General features: G+C 46.4%; 2 protein-coding genes across 8 annotated transcripts in view; one reads left to right on the top strand and one right to left on the bottom strand.

Moving 5' to 3' along the window:
- Positions 1-213, bottom strand: part of FEZ1 (fasciculation and elongation protein zeta 1) — a 67,494-nt gene extending 67,281 nt beyond the window's left edge. Inside the window, exon 1 of one of the 5 annotated variants that reach the window (XR_014464130.1) lies at positions 116-213. The gene's annotated coding sequence lies outside the window, so the exon portion shown is untranslated. The remainder of the gene's footprint in view (positions 1-115) is intronic. The other 4 variants (XR_014464129.1, XR_014464128.1, XR_014464132.1 and 1 more) reach the window with 4 other exon arrangements.
- A 63-nt stretch (positions 214-276) lies between these two features.
- On the top strand, positions 277-17,811 carry EI24 (EI24 autophagy associated transmembrane protein). Of its 3 annotated transcripts, none has more exons than XM_083163548.1 (11): positions 277-428; positions 5,724-5,872; positions 6,117-6,262; positions 8,033-8,093; positions 9,502-9,568; positions 12,591-12,715; positions 12,823-12,942; positions 13,115-13,226; positions 13,370-13,481; positions 16,597-16,671; positions 16,920-17,811. In XM_083163548.1, exons 2-11 carry the CDS (start codon positions 5,831-5,833, stop codon positions 17,062-17,064), a joined length of 1,005 nt encoding a protein of 334 aa, XP_083019674.1. In that variant the 5' UTR covers positions 277-428; positions 5,724-5,830; the 3' UTR covers positions 17,065-17,811. The 3 variants fall into 3 exon arrangements, with proteins under 3 accessions (XP_083019674.1, XP_083019673.1, XP_083019675.1); XM_083163547.1 differs by having other exon boundaries at positions 298-432; XM_083163549.1 differs by having other exon boundaries at positions 350-432; positions 5,693-5,872.
- Positions 17,812-20,500: the final 2,689 nt, after the last annotated feature.

Here is a 20,500-nt window from a genome sequence, read left to right as displayed (position 1 = left end):
ATAGCGGCAGCGCCGCTCTCACAACAACACTGCCCGGCCCGGACCCGGCTGACTCAGCCCGCCCGCCAGTGCTGCTAGCCGGCTACACTACGTCGTCTAGTTCTAGAACTACTACCTGAGAACGGAAGCTGGCGTTTCCCGCCTTCTCACACAGACTCCACATCCCGGCATGCAGCGCGCGGAGAGAGGACTCCACATCCCGGCATGCAGCGCGCGGAGAGAGAATTCAACATCCCGGCATGCAGCGCGCTGAAAGAGGACTCAACATCCCGGCATGCAGCGCGCTGAAAGAGGACTCCATATCCCGGCATGCTGCGGGCGGAGAGCTGGAGACAGGACTCCATTTCCCGGGAGGCGCTGCGGTGGTATGGGGCATGCGCAGTGCGGGCGGGGCCCGGGTGTTGTGATCCAGCTGTAGACAGATTCCTGTAGGTGAGACACCGGAGTCTCCTCTGTGTGTGATGCCCCATGTATATATATACACTGTGTCTTATGTATAGAGTATGAGAAAAGCTGTGTATATAATGTGTGATATGTATTCGTGTGTACATGTTGTTGTGTTTTATTTAGGTGTTCTGTATACACATAGTGTGTTGTTTAGGTGTTATTGTGGTGTGTGGGTGTCATGTATACATGGTGTGTGGGTGTCATGTATACATGCTGTGTGGTGTGTAGGTGTTATGTATATATGCTGTGTAGGTGTCATGCATACATGCTGTGTGGTGTGTAGGTGTCATGTATACATGCTGTGTGGTGTGTAGGTGTTATGTATATATGCTGTGTAGGTGTCATGCATACATGCTGTGTGGTGTGTAGGTGTTATGTATATATGCTGTGTAGGTGTCATGCATACATGCTGTGTGGTGTGTAGGTGTCATGTATACATGGTGTGTAGGTGTCATGTATACATGGTGTGTGGGTGTCATGTATACATGCTGTGTGGTGTGTGGGTGTCATGTATACATGCTGTGTGGTGTGTGGGTGTTATGTATATATGCTGTGTAGGTGTTATGTATACATGCTGTGTGGTGTGTAGGTGTCATGTATACATGGTGTGTAGGTGTCATGTATACATGGTGTGTAGGTGTCATGTATACATGCTGTGTGGTGTGTAGGTGTTATTTATATATGCTGTGTAGGTGTTATGTATACATGCTGTGTGGTGTGTAGGTGTCATGAATACATGGTGTGTAGGTGTCATGTATACATGCTGTGTGGTGTGTGGGTGTCATGTATACATGCTGTGTGGTGTGTGGGTGTCATGTATACATGGTGTGTGGGTGTCATGTATACATGCTGTGTGGTGTGTAGGTGTCATGTATACATGGTGTGTAGGTGTCATGTATACATGCTGTGTGGGTGTCATGTATACATGCTGTGTAGGTGTCATGTATACATGCTGTGTGGTGTGTAGGTGTCATGTATACATGCTGTGTGGTGTGTAGGTGTCATGTATACATGCTGTGTGGTGTGTAGGTGTCATGTATATATGCTGTGTGGTGTGTAGGTGTCATGTATACATGCTGTGTGGTGTGTAGGTGTTATGTATACATGCTGTGTGGTGTGTAGGTGGGTACTTGTTTCCTAGCAAGGCGCCCACTAAGCAAGGAGTGCTTATACAATGAAATATCGCATGGCATATATGCTGTGTAGGTGTTATGTATACATGCTGTGTGGTGTGTAGGTGTCATGAATACATGGTGTGTAGGTGTCATGTATACATGCTGTGTGGTGTGTGGGTGTCATGTATACATGCTGTGTGGTGTGTGGGTGTCATGTATACATGGTGTGTGGGTGTCATGTATACATGCTGTGTGGTGTGTAGGTGTCATGTATACATGGTGTGTAGGTGTCATGTATACATGCTGTGTGGGTGTCATGTATACATGCTGTGTAGGTGTCATGTATACATGCTGTGTGGTGTGTAGGTGTCATGTATACATGCTGTGTGGTGTGTAGGTGTCATGTATACATGCTGTGTGGTGTGTAGGTGTCATGTATATATGCTGTGTGGTGTGTAGGTGTCATGTATACATGCTGTGTGGTGTGTAGGTGTTATGTATACATGCTGTGTGGTGTGTAGGTGGGTACTTGTTTCCTAGCAAGGCGCCCACTAAGCAAGGAGTGCTTATACAATGAAATATCGCATGGCACCAGATGCGATACGATATTTCATTGTATAAGCACCCATGCCATGTGATGTGATGGGTGCTTACTATACCATTGCGTCACCCCCAATATCCACGCCAACCCCGAAGCGTGGCAAGCGCAGCGGAACGCGTCCTCCTGACCTTTTCATACCCCCACTATCCACGTCAGCGTGGAGTTGATTTTATATAGTGTGGCGAGCCCGAAGCGTGGCGAGCGGAGTACATGTAAAGTAATGCACATCTGCTCGCCACGCTTCGGGCTCGGTGGCTCGCTGCGCTTGCCACACTATATAAAATCAACTCCACACTGACGTGGATAGTGGGGGTATGAAAAGGTCGGAGGACGCGTTCCGCCACCGTTCGCCATGCTTCGGGGTGGCGTGGATAGTGGGGGTGTTTTAGGAACACATTCAAATCATGCGATGGAATTTCACTACCTTAGCGTACATAGAAACAAGTACCTTATGGTGTGTGGGTGTCATGCATACATGCTGTGTGGGTGTCATGTATACATGCTGTGTGGTGTGTAGGTGCTATGTGTATATATACTGTGTGGTGTGTAGGTGTCATTTATACATGCTATGTGTTGTTGTGGTGTGTAGGTGTTATGTATACATGCTGTGTGGTGTGTAGATGTTATGTAAACCTGCAGTGTAGGTGTTATGTATACATACTGTGTGGTGCGTAGATGTTATGTATACGGGAAGCGGTCATCTATTAGAATGAACTTAGGTCTACAGTCATTAGGTCGACCCCACTAGGTCGACTGGCAGGAAGGTCGACCTGACTTAAGGTCGACATGGGCCAAGGTCGACATGACTTAAGGTCGAATTTGCATAAAGGTCGACATGAGGAAGGTCGACTGGTCATAAGGTCGACATGGGGTTTTTCACTGTTTTTTGAGCCGACATGTACCGACAGGCGGTATTTCATGCCCTACCATCCACTAGGGCGTGGAGGAGGTTATTAAAGCTGTGGCGAGCGAAGAGAGCCACCGTGCCCGATGCATTGCGAGCGATGCAAGGGTCCGATTCTCATTGTCGACTGTGTCAACATTCGGATCAAAAACAGTGAAAAACCCATGTCGACCTTATGACCAGTCGACCTTCCTCATGTCGACCTTTATGCAAATTCGACCTTAAGTCATGTCGACCTTGGCCCATGTCGACCTTAAATCAGGTCGACCTTCCAGCCAGTCGACCTAATGGGGGTCGACCTAATGACTGTAGACCTAAGTTCATTCTGACAGATGTACCGATTCCATGTATACATGCTGTGCCGTGTGTAGTTGTTTTGTATACATGCAGTGTGTTATGGAAAAGAAAAAAAAGGGGGGGGGGTGGTAGACTGCGCTAATTTCCAATAATTTGCAAAACTAATACTTAAACATATCAAGTACAACTAAATTGGTTTTTAATAAAAAAAAAAAATTATACACAATATAAACTTCACAACTTTACAGGTCAATTATTGGCCATTGAATACCTTAAAAATAAGGAAAGGGGGAGGGAGGAGGGGGGAATAAAATTTCACGTTTTTGACTGAACTGATGAGATAGTTATTATAAGTCCATACAGTACCGTATTTTTGGTGGAACAGATGGATTTTTTTTAGATCTGTATATGCAGGTATGGTGTCATTGTTCTCAAATATCCTCACATATTATTTGCATGATTGGGACATAAGCAGTAGAGCCCCACTGGCAGTTTTTGTGTTGGGGATCCGAATTCCTCCTATGTATATTTGCCAGAAAAGAGTTGGGGGTTGCCTCTGGGTGATGGTGCGGCCCAGGTTGGTGTCCACAATGGTGTAGATCCTCAGAGGATTGGAATAGGAACACTCTGCTGTGTCTCAGGACTTGTAGATTCAATCAGTCAGTCAATAAAAACCACCAACGCGTTTCACTCCACGTGTTGGTGGTTTTTATTGATCAGTTCAGTCAAAAAACATTAAATTTTATTCCCCCCTCCCCCTTTCCTTATTTTTAAGGTATTCAATGGCCAATAATTGACCTGTAAAGTTGTGAAGTTTATATTGTGTATAATTTTTTTTAACATTTAAAAACCAATTTAGTGGTACTTGATATGTTTAAGTATTCATTTTGCAAATTATTGGAAATTAGCGCAGTCTACCCCCCCCCCCCCCTTTTTTTTCTTTTCCATATCTAATTTGGAGATTGACACTCCCTACTATTGTACTGCAGCTTGACAAAGCCACTCACACCTCTGTGCCTCCTACAGTTAACCTAGTTACCTATCCTTTTCTCTTGCAGTGTGTTATGTAGGTGTGGTGATATGTAGGCATTGTGTATACATGCTGTGTGTTATGTAGGTTTGGTTGTATTAATGTGGTGATGATATGTAGGCATTATGTATACATGCAGTGTTATGTAGGTGTGGTTGTATTAATGTGGTGATGATATGTAGGCATTATGTATACATGCAGTGTGTTATGTAGGTGTGGTTGTATTAATGTGGTGATCATATATGTAGGCATTATGTATACATGCAGTGTGTTATGTAGGTGTGGTTGTATTAATGTGGTGATGATATGTACGCATTTATGTATACATGCAGTGTCTTATGTAGGTGTGGTTGTATTAATGTGGTGATGATATGTAGGCATTATGTATACATGCAGTGTGTTATGTAGGTGAGGTTGTATTAATGTGGTGATGATATGTAGGTATTATGTATACATGCAGTGTGTTATGTAGGTGAGGTTGTAGGTATTATGTATACATGCAGTGTGTTATGTAGGTGAGGTTGTATTAATGTGGTGATGATATGTAGGCATTATGTATACATGCAGTGTTATGTAGGTGTGGTTGTATTAATGTCGTGATGATATGTAGGCATTATGTATACATGCAGTGTGTTATGTAGGTGTGGTTGTATTAATGTGGTGATGATATGTAGGCATTATGTATACATGCAGTGTTATGTAGGTGTGGTTGTATTAATGTGGTGATGATATGTAGGCATTATGTATACATGCAGTGTGTTATGTAGGTGTGGTTGTATTAATGTGGTGATGATATGTAGGCATTATGTATACATGCAGTGTCTTATGTAGGTGTGGTTGTATTAATGTGGTGATGATATGTAGGCATTATGTATACATGCAGTGTGTTATGTAGGTGAGGTTGTATTAATGTGGTGATGATATGTAGATATTATGTATACATGCAGTGTGTTATGTAGGTGAGGTTGTATTAATGTGGTGATGATATGTAGGCATTATGTATACATGCAGTGTTATGTAGGTGTGGTTGTATTAATGTGGTGATGATATGTAGGCATTATGTATACATGCAGTGTGTTATGTAGGTGTGGTTGTATTAATGTGGTGATGATATGTAGGCATTGTGTATACATGCAGTGTGTTATGTAGGTGTGGTTGTATTAATGTGGTGATGATATGTATACATGCTGTGTGATGTAGGTGAAGTTGTGGTATTGTGGCCTGTGTGGATGTGGTGATGCAGGTGTTATGTGTGTGTTGTGTTTGTTCCCTTGTAACCTTTCCACTCTCCCCTGTAGGTGACTCTGTCTCCGCTCCCTTGTCTTACAGGCCTGGTGGGGTCGCCGCTTACTTCATCATGACCTGCACTGGATCATCTCCCCTCATCTCTCCCAACAGCTGATACGTGACTAACGTCAACGGTTCAGGGGTGGAAAATGGCCGACAGCTTGAAGAGTTTTCTACAGGACCTAGCCCGGGTACGCTCTGCCCACAGAGGCCTACAGATATTTCTATCTATTGCTGCCACTTACAAGATAATCTAGCAATGGTAGTGCAGACAGCCGTGAGGGCGAAGTACAATGTTATATGCTGGTATTCTACATATGTCTTGTACGGTTCTAACATACTGGGACGGTGTCTTCCTTCTGTAGCTTTGTTCTGTGCATTTAAGGAGCCATCTAATGGATAGTTATTAATAATTAACTAACGTTATATCTGCAGGGCATTAAAGACTCCATTTGGGGCATCTGCACCATCTCCAAGCTTGATGCTCGGATTCAGCAGCGGAGGGAGGAGCAGCGGAAGCGACGTGCGAATAGTGCCCTGGCACAGAGACGGGCGCAGAGCGAGGAGAGAAAGCCGGAGAAGTGAGTGACTCCTCTTCATCCCTTATCCCTGATACATGGAGAGTGTCCTGCAATGCAGGCAGCAACACAGGCCATGGGAAGGGGGGGGGGGGCTTGGAAAGTGCCCAGTCTGTAGTAATCATCACCAATCATCCAGTCCTCATCAAAGCCTAAAATTACATTCATCTTCTTTTACAAATGACCTACAATAGATTTAACTTTTCTCGTCCATCTGTATTCAACAAGAATCATTTTAGAATTAGTAAAGTCCTCAAAGCTTCTATAGATATACAGGGGTGGAGCAAGTTCTGCCATTCAAAGGCACTTCCGTATGCCAAGGAATAAAGACCCCCTGCAGTGATCTCAGGGAACAAATTGTTGGGGCTCATCGGTCTTCATCTCAGGGTGCTTAGGTACACGGTTTGGGAACCATTGGCCTAGGGCAGGGCTGGCCAAACAGGTCCTCGAGGGCCATATTGTCCAAATCACCTAGCTTGTGCACAGTTGTAGTCATTACTAACTGTCACATTTCCCAGATCCCCTAGCTGGTGCACAGGTGCAGTCATTACTAACTGTCACATTTCCCAGATCACCTAGCTGGTGCACAGGTGCAGTCAATACTAACTGTCACATTTCCCAGATCACCTATCTGGTGCACAGCTGTAGTCATTACTAACTGTCACATTTCCCAGATCACCTAGCTGGTGCACAGCTGTAGTCATTACTAACTGTCACATTTCCCAGATCACCTAGCTGGTGCACAGGTACAGTCATTACTAACTGTCACATTTCCCAGATCACCTAGCTGGTGCACTGCTGTAGTCATTACTAACTGTCACATTTCCCAGATCACCTAGCTGGTGCACAGCTGTAGTCATTACTAACTGTCACATTTCCCAGATCCCCTAGCTGGTGCACAGGTGCAGTCATTACTAACTGTCACATTTCCCAGATCACCTAGCTGGTGCACAGGTGCAGTCATTACTAACTGTCACATTTCCCAGATCACCTAGCTGGTGCACAGGTGCAGTCATTACTAACTGTCACATTTCCCAGATCCCCTAGCTGGTGCACAGGTGCAGTCATTACTAACGGTCACATTTCCCAGATCCCCTAGCTGGTGCACAAGTGCAGTCATTACTAACTGTCACATTGTCAAGCCTGCTGCATTTATTCCTACTATAGATCCAGCAGGTGGCCCGATACACAACTGTGGGTAGATCTTGAGAACTGGTTTGGCCGCCCCTGGCCTAGGGTATGAATTTAGGGCATAACTTTAAGAATTGTAGGTGGCATTAACCTCTTAACCCTTTGAGTGCTGATGTTGCTGTAAGCGATCCTCAAAATATCCACTAAAATACAAGAATCGCTCACAGCTATTTTTTGGGTGCTATATTTAGCTAAACATCAGTTAATTGACTTGTCTGTATTTGTATTTATCTATACCAGGCATGTCGAAACTGCGGCCCTCCAGCTGTTGTGAAACTACACATCCCAGCATGCCTTGCCATAGTTTTAGCATTCCCTAATAGCAAAACTGTGGCAAGGTATGATGGGACTTGTAGTTTCACAACAGCTGGAGGGCCACAGTTTGGACATGCCTGATCTATACTAAAAAAACAATTGCTGTGAGTGGCGCTATCATTTTTTCAGATATTTTGAGGATCGCTCGCAGCAACATTGACACTGAAAGGGTTAATATCTCATCATGTAGATCCCCAGTTATTACACTGCCACACGCACCCAACCTGCCCATTGTTCCATATATCTCTGTATCTCTCTCTCCCCCAGTGAGCCTCGCATTGTCACCCGCATCTTCCAGTGCTGTGCTTGGAACGGTGGAGTCTTCTGGGTATGTAACTGCCTGACATATTCATTATATCGGTGTGTAAGGTGCACAAAGGTTCCATAGCTCTGTACATATGGGATGGAGGGGATCCAGCAGGACCGTTATACACCGGGTCATATATTTACAGATTTACATATATACTTTATCGCATCATTGTTATGTGCAGATATAATTACATAGGAAGAGGGCACTGATCGCAGGAGCTGACAGTCTATGCTAATGAGCTAAAACATTCCGAACTCTCTCAGATTGAGCAAATGATGTTGATTATCTGGTTAAATGGCACCTGTGAAGGTCACAGATATGGGGACAGTAAGCTGACATAGGACTTTCTGAATGCAGAGAATGTGAGTCAGAGCACCAAGGTGCTCCAGGCGAGCGAGTACCTACTGGCCGTCTGACAGTGACTGCACCGGCTGCCTAAAGCCAGGGGGGCTGCTAAGACTCCTGCGTGTGATAGGTCAATGATTGCTGTCCCGTCTGGTAGGAAGCAACACCCGGGCTTCTGCGGCACAAATCTGAGCATTGTAATGATGGTGACCAAAGTAATGTGCTAATCGGTGTCCAACAGATGTAACGGCAATGGTCATGCAAGCCTCCGTACGGAGCTGGGGTCAGGAGAAGGGTGTTCTGCCTCAGTCAGGGTGGAGGTGGCACCAGTATGTATTGTGGGAAGTTGGAGGAAGGCCTGTGGTAATTTGGGCAGTGTTCTGCTGGGTTACTCGGAACCCTGGTCGGTTATGTGGACATTACTTTGACTCTGTGGACCAGGTACCTCCTTTTCGTGGCTATCTTCTGAGGGATGTGGCCTCTTTCCGCAGGATAACAGGACTGGTCCCACCACACGGATTGTTCCGGACTAGACAAGATGAAGCTGCCAGATCTCGCTCTAGTAGACCATCTGGGGTGTATTTTGGGACACGTCCTTTCCGTGGCACCCCGAGTTCTCAGCTTACTGGCGTTACAGGACCTGGATAGTATACCTCAGTCGCCATCAATATATTGGGCATGTGGTCGCAATGTTTTGGCTCATTAGTGTCCAACTGTAATAATAATAAATAATGCCTGTGGTTATAGCAACTGCACCCAATGCATAATTACCTTGTTCCGGTAAGTGACCCCCCTCTTATGTAGCAACGTCTTCCCAGGGATGTCTCAGTGAAAGCAAACGCTGGCAAAAGCTTTGCTCCGAAGATGGCGCCTGCAGTGGGGAGGAGGGTGGGGGGGAGACGACTTGCTGGTGCTAGGTAGGATGTGAGGGGGGTACTGGCGGGGGTCCTCGGCCATTAATCTGCACCTGCACTATACCAGACATTAGGGACTAAGCTGTAAATCGCGCGCGTCACACAGGAGACTGTGCTGCACATTGTCACCGGCACTTGGTACATTCACACCTTTGTTTTGTTTGTAGTTGAGTCTCTTCTTGTTCTACCGAATGTTCATCCCATTGCTGCAGTCAGTCACTGCGCGGATAATTGGTGAGTGTTCTCCTGCTCCTGTTACCTTCTGTCACCTCATTGCAGCCGGTGTGGAATCAGACTACATTGGAAGGAGATCACTATCTACCTGATAATTGTGTGTGTGTGTGTCAATATCTACCTGATAATCGTGTGTGTGTGAATGTCAGTTTCCTTAGTCCACCTGCCGGCACTACATCTCCAGGACCATTACCTGTCTGTGGACAGGCGTATACACCATGGGGAATGCATGGGGCTGTCTGTGGACAGGCATATACACTGTGGGGAACGCATGGGGCTGTCTGTGGACAGGCGTATACACCGAGGGGAACGCATGGGGCTGTCTGTGGACAGGCGTATACACCGAGGGGAATGCATGGGGCTGTCTGACAGTATGTAAAGCTCATTCAGTATAGGGACTAGGGGTACCTATTCGTAAAGCTTCTGAAAATGAAAATAAAAGGATGTTGCCCATAGCAACCCAACAGATTCTGTCTATCATTTTCTATGATTCAATAGAGAAATTATAAAATCGGATTGGTTGCTATGGGCAATTTCACTTCTTTATTTTTAGAAGCTTTAGTAAATTTACCTCTTGTATTATAATTACATTATAGAGTGCCTAGAACTGTATGGGTCACACTGTAGCTATGGTCACAGGTTTCACAACCAAAAAGTCATTTGGGTTAGTCTGGAGTCCACAATTTCATTGTTGACATTTTGTTCCAGATTCTGATGATGTAGTTTCCTTATAATCCACATTTATAATCCATGTTGTATGGTAGAGAGGTCGCCACCCATTCCTCTCCCGACTGTAACACACTGCGTCGTTCTCCCGACTGTAACACGCTGCGTTGTTCTCCCTGACTGTAACACGTTGCGTTGTTCTCCCAGACTGTAACACGCTGCGTTGTTCTCCCTGACTGTAACACGCTGCGTTGTTCTCCCTGACTGTAACACGCTGCGTTGTTCTCCCAGACTGTAACACGCTGCGTTGTTCTCCCTGACTGTAACACGCTGCGTTGTTCTCCCTGACTGTAACACGCTGCGTCGTTCTCCCTGACTGTAACACGCTGCGTCGTTCTCCCTGACTGTAACACGCTGCGTCGTTCTCCCTGACTGTAACACGCTGCGTCGTTCTCCCTGACTGTAACACGCTGCGTCGTTCTCCCTGACTGTTACACGCTGCGTCGTTCTCCCTGACTGTAACACGCTGCGTCGTTCTCCCAGACTGTAACACGCTGCGTCGTTCTCCCTGACTGTAACACGCTGCGTCGTTCTCCCAGACTGTAACACGCTGCGTCGTTCTCCCTGACTGTAACACGCTGCGTCGTTCTCCCAGACTGTAACACGCTGCGTCGTTCTCCCTGACTGTTACACGCTGCGTCGTTCTCCCTGACTGTAACACGCTGCGTCGTTCTCCCAGACTGTAACACGCTGCGTCGTTCTCCCAGACTGTAACACGCTGCGTCGTTCTCCCTGACTGTAACACGCTGCGTCGTTCTCCCTGACTGTAACACGCTGCGTCGTTCTCCCTGACTGTAACACGCTGCGTCGTTCTCCCTGACTGTAACACGCTGCGTCGTTCTCCCTGACTGTAACACGCTGCGTCGTTCTCCCTGACTGTAACACGCTGCGTCGTTCTCCCTGACTGTAACACGCTGCGTCGTTCTCCCTGACTGTAACACGCTGCGTCGTTCTCCCTGACTGTAACACGCTGCGTCGTTCTCCCTGACTGTAACACGCTGCGTCGTTCTCCCTGACTGTAACACGCTGCGTCGTTCTCCCTGACTGTAACACGCTGCGTCGTTCTCCCTGACTGTAACACGCTGCGTCGTTCTCCCTGACTGTAACACGCTGCGTCGTTCTCCCTGACTGTAACACGCTGCGTCGTTCTCCCTGACTGTAACACGCTGCGTCGTTCTCCCTGACTGTAACACGCTGCGTCGTTCTCCCTGACTGTAACACGCTGCGTCGTTCTCCCTGACTGTAACACGCTGCGTCGTTCTCCCTGACTGTAACACGCTGCGTCGTTCTCCCTGACTGTAACACGCTGCGTCGTTCTCCCTGACTGTAACACGCTGCGTCGTTCTCCCTGACTGTAACACGCTGCGTCGTTCTCCCTGACTGTAACACGCTGCGTCGTTCTCCCTGACTGTAACACGCTGCGTCGTTCTCCCTGACTGTAACACGCTGCGTCGTTCTCCCTGACTGTAACACGCTGCGTCGTTCTCCCTGACTGTAACACGCTGCGTCGTTCTCCCTGACTGTAACACGCTGCGTCGTTCTCCCTGACTGTAACACGCTGCGTCGTTCTCCCTGACTGTAACACGCTGCGTCGTTCTCCCTGACTGTAACACGCTGCGTCGTTCTCCCTGACTGTAACACGCTGCGTCGTTCTCCCTGACTGTAACACGCTGCGTCGTTCTCCCTGACTGTAACACGCTGCGTCGTTCTCCCTGACTGTAACACGCTGCGTCGTTCTCCCTGACTGTAACACGCTGCGTCGTTCTCCCTGACTGTAACACGCTGCGTCGTTCTCCCTGACTGTAACACGCTGCGTCGTTCTCCCTGACTGTAACACGCTGCGTCGTTCTCCCTGACTGTAACACGCTGCGTCGTTCTCCCTGACTGTAACACGCTGCGTCGTTCTCCCTGACTGTAACACGCTGCGTCGTTCTCCCTGACTGTAACACGCTGCGTCGTTCTCCCTGACTGTAACACGCTGCGTCGTTCTCCCTGACTGTAACACGCTGCGTCGTTCTCCCTGACTGTAACACGCTGCGTCGTTCTCCCTGACTGTAACACGCTGCGTCGTTCTCCCTGACTGTAACACGCTGCGTCGTTCTTCCGACTGCAAGACGCTGTGTTGTTCTCCCAACCTGTATCTTTCCGTGCTTCTCTCCTGACCTGTAGCGTCGCGCGCTTCTCTCCTGACCTGTAGCGTCGCGCGCTTCTCTCCTGACCTGTAGCGCCATGCGCTTCTTCTCTCCTGACCTGTAGGGTCGCGCACTTCTCTCCTAACTGTAACATGTCTTGGCAGGTGACCCGTCCTTGCATGGAGATGTCTGGACCTGGCTGGAGTTCATCCTCACATCTGTGTTTAGTGCCCTCTGGGTCCTTCCGCTCTTTGTTCTCAGCAAAGTGGTCAATGCCATCTGGTTCCAGGTAGGGCACTGTGTTTATAAAAGATGCTGCCTGCCATCAGGTGGGTTTGTTCTGTATTTGTATCCATGGCACATAACCCTGAGATACAATCCACCTGTACCTTGCAGGACATTGCAGATTTGGCCTTTGAGATGTCCGGAAGAAAGGCGCAGCCCTTCCCCAGTGTCAGTAAGATCATTGCTGACATGCTGTTCAACCTCCTGCTGCAGGCTCTCTTCCTGATCCAGGTACTGTCCCGTGGTGCTTACAGCCATGTAGCTGCTGCGCGCTCAGGCTGTATAGAAAGAGGCCATGGTAAAAGTCACAGTAGGAGTTTGTTATATCTCTATTATATTAACATAGAACTTTCCCTGATTTATGCTGTAGACAAAGCAACGTGCGATGTCTGTTCTGTTGCAGGGCATGTTTGTCAGTCTCTTCCCGATCGATGTCATTGGGCAGCTCATCAGTCTTCTCCACATGTCACTGCTCTATTCCCTCTACTGTTTTGAGTATCGATGGTTCAACAAAGGTAACTAGACGCTACCGTTTGGTGTGTGAGCCGTAGACTCTCCCCATATAATCTGCTACTTCTCCCCTCCAGTCCCTGAGACTCCCCGACAGGGCACCTAGACTTATATACTGTCATATACAGCCATTGTCTCTTTCTGGCAGGCGTGGAGATGCATCAGCGGTTATCCAACATTGAGCGCAATTGGCCCTATTACTTTGGATTCGGTTTACCCCTGGCCTCCCTCACAGCCATGCAGTCATCCTATATCATCAGGTAACTTGGTAATGCCTGAATGCAGGTTCTCATGATTCCATTCTATCCTGTCTGAGCTATATGTGAGCACGATGAGGTCATATACATTCCTCAGCGGATTTCTGGGCCCGAGAACTTTCCTCCTGGGGTGCTACCCACTCAGTGTTACCCCCCTCCCTCCCTCCCTCTCACACAGGGAATTGTGACGTCATTGTGCAAGGGTTCTGCACCTTCTCCCAAGGATGGTACGGACTCAAAGTAGCAATCAAGGGGTTCTACTGGATCGGGTTCCCAAACAATCAACCCCCTGAGCAATGAGGAGGGTCTGGGTTTTGGCAATTTTAGGATAGAGAGTAATAGTGATTATTATTTCATTATTACCAGTTATTATATAGCGCACACATATTCAGCAGTGCTGTACAGAGACTATTACCAGTTATTATATAGCGCACACATATTCCACAGCGCTGTACAGAGACTATTACCAGTTATTATATAGCGCACACATATCCAGCAGTGCTGTACAGAGACTATTACCAGTTATTATATAGCGCACACATATTCAGCAGTGCTGTACAGAGACTATTACCAGTTATTATATAGCGCACACATATTCCGCAGCGATGTACAGAGACTATTATTACCAGTTATTATATAGCGCACACATATTCCGCAGCGCTGTACAGAGACTATTATTACCAGTTATTTATATAGCACACACATATTCCGCAGTGCTGTACAGAGAATATTATTACCAGTTATTATATAGCGCACACATATTCCGCAGCGCTGTACAGAGACTATTATTACCAGTTATTATATAGCGCACACATATTCCGCAGCGCTGTACAGAGCCTATTATTACCAGTTATTATATAGAGCACACATATTCCGCAGCGCTGTACAGAGCCTATTATTACCAGTTATTATATAGCGCACACATATTCCGCAGCGCTGTACAGAGACTATTATTACCAGTTATATATATAGCGCACACATACTCCGCAGCGCTGTACAGAGACTATTATTACCAGTTATTATATAGCGCACACATATTCTGCAGCGCTGTACAGAGAATATTATTACCAGTTATTATATAGCGCACACATATTCCGCAGCGCTGTACAGACTATTATTACCAGTTATTTATATAGCGCACACATATTCCGCAGCGCTGTACAGAGAATATTATTACCAGTTATATATATAGCGCACACATATTCCGCAGCGCTGTAGAGAGACTATTATTACCAGTTATTTATATAGCGCACACATATTCCGCAGCGCTGTACAGAGAATATTATTACCAGTTATTTATATAGCGCACACATATTCCGCAGCGCTGTAGAGAGACTATTATTACCAGTTATATATATAGCGCACACATATTCCGCAGCGCTGTAGAGAGACTATTATTACCAGTTATATATATAGCGCACACATATTCCGCAGCGCTGTACAGAGACTATTATTACCAGTTATTATATAGCGCACACATATTCCGCAGCACTGTACCGAGAATATTACCAGTTATTTATATAGCACACACATATTCCGCAGCGCTGTACAGAGACTATTATTACCAGTTATTATATAGTGCACACATATTCCGCAGCGCTGTACAGAGACTATTATTACCAGTTATTATATAGCGCACACATATTCCGCAGCGCTGTACAGAGACTATTATTACCAGTTATTATATAGCGCACACATATTCCGCAGCGCTGTAGAGAGACTATTATTACCAGTTATATATATATAGCGCACACATATTCCGCAGCGCTGTACAGAGACTATTGTTACCAGTTATTATATAGCGCACACATATTCCGCAGCACTGTACCGAGACTATTATTACCAGTTATTTATATAGCCCACACATATTCCGCAGCGCTGTACAGAGATTGTTATTACCAGTTATTATATAGCGCACACATATTCCACAGCGCTGTACAGAGAATATTATTACCAGTTATTATATAGCGCACACATATTCCGCAGCGCTGTACAGAGAATATTATTACCAGTTCTTATAAAGCGCACACATATTCCGCAGCGCTGTACAGAGACTATTAATACCAGTTATTATATAGCGTACCCATATTCCGCAGCGCTGTACAGAGAATATTATTACCAGTTATTCTATAGCGCACACATATTCCGCAGCGCTGTACAGAGATTATTATTACCAGTTATTATATAGCGCACACATATTCCGCAGCGCTGTACAGAGATTATTATTACCAGTTATTATATAGCGCACACATATTCCGCAGCGCTGTACAGAGATTATTATTACCAGTTATTATATAGCGCACACATATTCCGCAGCGCTGTACAGAGATTATTATTACCAGTTATTATATAGCGCACACATATTCCGCAGCGCTGTACAGAGACTATTATTACCAGTTATTATATAGCGCACACATATTCCGCAGCGCTGTACAGAGTCTATTATTACCAGTTATTATATAGCGCACACATATTCCGCAGCGCTGTACAGAGACTATTATTACCAGTTATTTATATAGCGCACAGATATTCCGCAGCGCTGTACAGAGAATATTATTACCAGTTATTATGTAGCGCAGACATATTCCGCAGCGTTGTAGAGAATATTATTACCAGTTATTATACAGCGCACACATATTCCACAGCGGTGTACAGAGATTATTATTACCAGTTATTATATAGCGCACACATATTCCACAGCTCTGTACAGAGATTATTATTACCAGTTATTATATAGCGCACACATATTCCACAGCTCTGTACAGAGATTATTATTACCAGTTATTATATAGCGCAGACATATTCCGCAGCACTGTACAGAGAATATTTTTACATTCGCATCAGTCCCTGCCCCAGTGGTGCTTACAATCTATAGTCCCTAGCACATGTACATGCACACACACATTGATTCCAGGGTTAATTTTTTGGGAGCCAATTAACCTACCAGTATATACTTTGTTTTCCTCTATACCAGTTTTGGATTGGCGTACTAAACCCCTTTACCCGCACCGGGAGTTGAGATATTTTGGTAATTGCCAGGGTGTAATACGTAGCCTGTGTAACACAGTAATGTAGCGTGAAGCCTTTTCATTGGATTAAATGCTGGTTTATTTTGCAGTGGCTGTCTCTTCTCCATTCTGTTTCCGCTCTTCATCATCAGTGCTAACGAAGCAAAGACCCCTGGTAAAGCGTAGTAAGTATCCCAGGAGCACACGCCATATGGGGGGGTTCTGTTGTCTGTTCGTGCAGCTCAATTCTGGCTATGTCATTCACAAAAAGCTGTATGGTATTAGCCTGCTACACTGGGGACGGGTAAAGTGGTGTAGCAGGCGGCGGGCACCAGCATTAGCTGTAGCAGGCGCAGCGGGTAGCATGTACTATTGGTATGTGACTAGTTCTATAAGAAGCGCATGCTGCCATCTGATTGTCATCTATTCACAGTCACTTCCAGTTGCGACTCTTCTCGCTGGTCGTCTTCCTCAGTAACCGCCTCTTTCACAAGACCGTCTACTTGCAGTCCACGCTGAGCGCCACCACCAGTCCACACCAGTCACCTGCCAAACACAAGGTCACTTCGGGACACTGATCGAACACGGAAGAAGTCCGTCCGCCATGTTTCTATCCCTCTGTGACTGGCACAAGCTTTGTGCCGCGTTGGTTATTTTTGTTTTTCTCCTATGCACCTGGGACCTTTTGGCTGTATCAAACCCCCCCCTCCTCCACCTCCGCGCTGTTGCCAGTTTGTGAAACTCTGGAGTGTGTCATGATAGTGACGCAAGTGTCAGCGCTGTCCTGATTCCATCCCCCACCCCACCCAGATCAGCCATTTTTTTACAGTTTGTAGAGAGAAAGCTGAAAACTTCATCTGGCCATTCCCAGGATCAGCAAATTGTTTGTATTCATGTAGAGTACCCGCTCTGGTGCTGATGTGTATGTACAGAAGTATTTCTGACCATTTAGTTTACAGCACAGGAGCCACGTTCGGCAGTTAGGCCTCTGCTGGGTAAGTATCCAGGTCATGACCTTGTGGTACCTTGTATGAAAGAAGAGAACTGTCCATCTGACGTTCCGTGGGCCTGTGTGACCTCCGCCAGGCGTTTCCCATGGTACAAATGAGCACTGACTGTAAGATTGGATTCCGGCAGGGGGACAGCAGGTACTAAGTGGGTGTCCTGTAATTACTTAGCACTACGTCTTCAGCATTCAGGGATGAAGAGTTAATTCCTGTTTTTAATGTTAATTATTTGTGTTTAATTGAGCTATGGACAAATTATGTCTGAATTTGACCATTTTTGTGATTTTAAAAAGCAGCAAATGAACAATTTTTATGTGACTTGTGTTTTCTGGTGTGTCGTGTTTTCTGGTGTGTCGCGGTATTTCATGGTTCCACCCTAGGTTTATACAGTATCTGTGTGCGCACCTCCGCTCTGCTTTCTGCAGTGTAAGGGGTTATTTAGAGCTGAATGCAGTCCTGCAGCAGATTAGTGAACGACTACGCCGCAACTTGCAAGTGCAACACCAGCTGTGACGATCTTTTAGTCCTGTCACAGTGGAAAACAATTCGATAGGGAGGGAACTGCAGATGCATTAGCCGCAATATTTCTGTATACCATTGACAGCCTTGCACAGGCCGGGTGTCACACAGGCTGTGCGGCGGCTATCTGACCGCAGGGTGATCAGGTCTGAATAACTCCCTATGTGCAGATTTGGAAGAGACACAGTGTACCACCAGCATGAGACATGTATGAGAACTGCTACTGAATACAGCTGCGCACTTAGAAGCATCAGATTTATATATTATCATACAATACGTTACTAGTTGGAAATACGGCCTGGATAGGTAATGCAGGTGCAAGTGCAACGCTTGGGCGGTAAATGGTATTGCCGCCCACAAATGAAAGCTGACACCCACCAGAGTGACCACAACCCAATCACAATTGTGTATACATAGACAACCTATACGCAAGAACGTCAACTGCTGTAGGTCTATGGCTGTGCAGACTGGATGCAACTGATGTCAGATCCGCACCATAAACCGCCTGCGCTAACACCATGTTAACACCCCCAAACGGTAAATTCCTGTGAAAGAAGAGGCATCAGTACCGAGTGCGGGCACACAGCGCCACCTTGACATGTGCGTCATTTGAGCGCAGCACATGTGCAGTCTACCGTTAATCACTCAGTTCTGCGGAACATCGGCTTCGCGCCCATCTCTGAATCAGACACACAACTCTGATCTCTTCTGTTTCTCTAGTGTGTGGAGGGGAGAAGAAATACAGGACAAGGTCCAATGTGGAGTATGTTCTTCATTTACACGCATGACACACTGCGCACATAAAAGACGTGATGTCACTGTCATGTACAGGCGTACTCCACTCACTCTGGGGGGTACATTTACTACTGCTTCTAACGCAACCAATCAGATTCTGTCTAGGATGCAATAAGGAAATTATAAACAGAATGTGATTGGTTGCTATGGGCAACATCACCTCTTTTCACTTTTAGAACCTGAAGTAAATTTACCACTGCAGTGGTTTCTACATTCTCAAATTGACCATAGACTCAAACATTTGCAGCCCAACGAGCAGGTCTGAATCAGGCACATAGTGAGGGTCCATCTTATGAACATGTTATGGGACCATGTCACGGGCGTACGGCGACACACAATCAGGGCTGCCACCCGAAGTTGTGGGCCTGGGACAGCCAGAATAGACCTTCCACTCTCCCTGCGGTCCCCACAAATGACACTTCTGGGAGCTGGGAGACTCCCCTGGGCATGACCACAGCAGGCTGGGTCCACAGCAGCAGCACAGCGACGGAATCCATAGAGAGTAGTCACAGAGGGACAGTGCTGGTGATATTTCACATTTCTAGCCAATAGGGAGCTGCTGCTGAATCTTATCCTGATTGGCTGACAGTCCTCAAGCTCACATCTGCTTCAAATGCAAAATCCCACCAGTGCTGTCCAACTATGGCAGCTTGAGGTGCACTTCAATGGTCCAGGCTCAGGACTAGAATCCCAATAGTCCTACCTGGTGGCAGTCTTGTGCACAATGGTTCGCTTTGGAGGCCGTACTCTGACAGATTTCGGCCAATGACGTCATCTAAAGAAGCACTATCACCTAGTGCAGTGATACACATGCTCCAATAACAGCCTGTCTCAGCCACAAGTACACAGTTACTCTGCTTCCAGAGTTAGACTGCGCATGGGCAGGGCAAATAATTGCCAATTGGCGTCGCAACCAGTTCCTGCCCACCGGATCTCTCTCTGGCAGGGTAATAACACCACCTGAATGTGGCATTACCTAAAGCAAATAGGCAAAAAAAGTGGGCGTGTCTAACCAGAAACTATAGGAGTGGCTTAATCATACCTCCCAATATTTGTTGGTGGCTGAGTGGGACTCCTGGGCACGGTGGTCGTCTGCCAAGCAGAGAAGCAAGTGACAGCGGGGTCTAGATTCTACTGTGCATGCACAGGTCTCCAAGAAGATGGCGCCTATTCCACATTCCCAGGGACACCTCTGTTGCAGGCATATTTCGGTGATTCACGCATGCGCATCAGCCATTTTTCCAGTGATTTTTGCCACTGTGCAACCAGGGCCGGGACCTATTGAGAAGTGAATATAATTAAATGAGTGCAGGGTATACAGTGTATCTCCCCACAGACCCAACGGCCCATGTGTACTGCAAACCTGCATCATACTTGCCTAGCTTTGAAAACTAGTTTCAGGGAGATTATAGTTGGTAGTAGAATTTTACACAGCGCCCCATTGGGGATTGGGGTGTCATGCTCCTCCCAAAGGGCGTGTCTAGTTCCATATATGGAGAGATTGTCAAAAGAGATTGTGAACATGGCACCTAGAAGTGTGGCTGTGTACTGCTACATCTGAGAGGAATCTTTTATTATGACTTATATCCAAATGTAGATGAGCCCAATGCAGTTAGTAAGAGCTACTATACTTGGTACAGTGCTGGGAAATGCTGCTGATGATTCAATGTAAATGTATCTATTTCTCATTCCC

The sequence above is a fragment of the Crinia signifera genome, chromosome 19 (genome assembly GCF_055691185.1).
Source record: "Crinia signifera chromosome 19, ASM5569118v1, whole genome shotgun sequence".
NCBI classification, from domain to species: domain Eukaryota; kingdom Metazoa; phylum Chordata; class Amphibia; order Anura; family Myobatrachidae; genus Crinia; species Crinia signifera.
The sequence above is the reverse complement of the archived record's forward strand: the minus strand, read 5'-3'. Positions and strand labels throughout refer to the sequence as shown.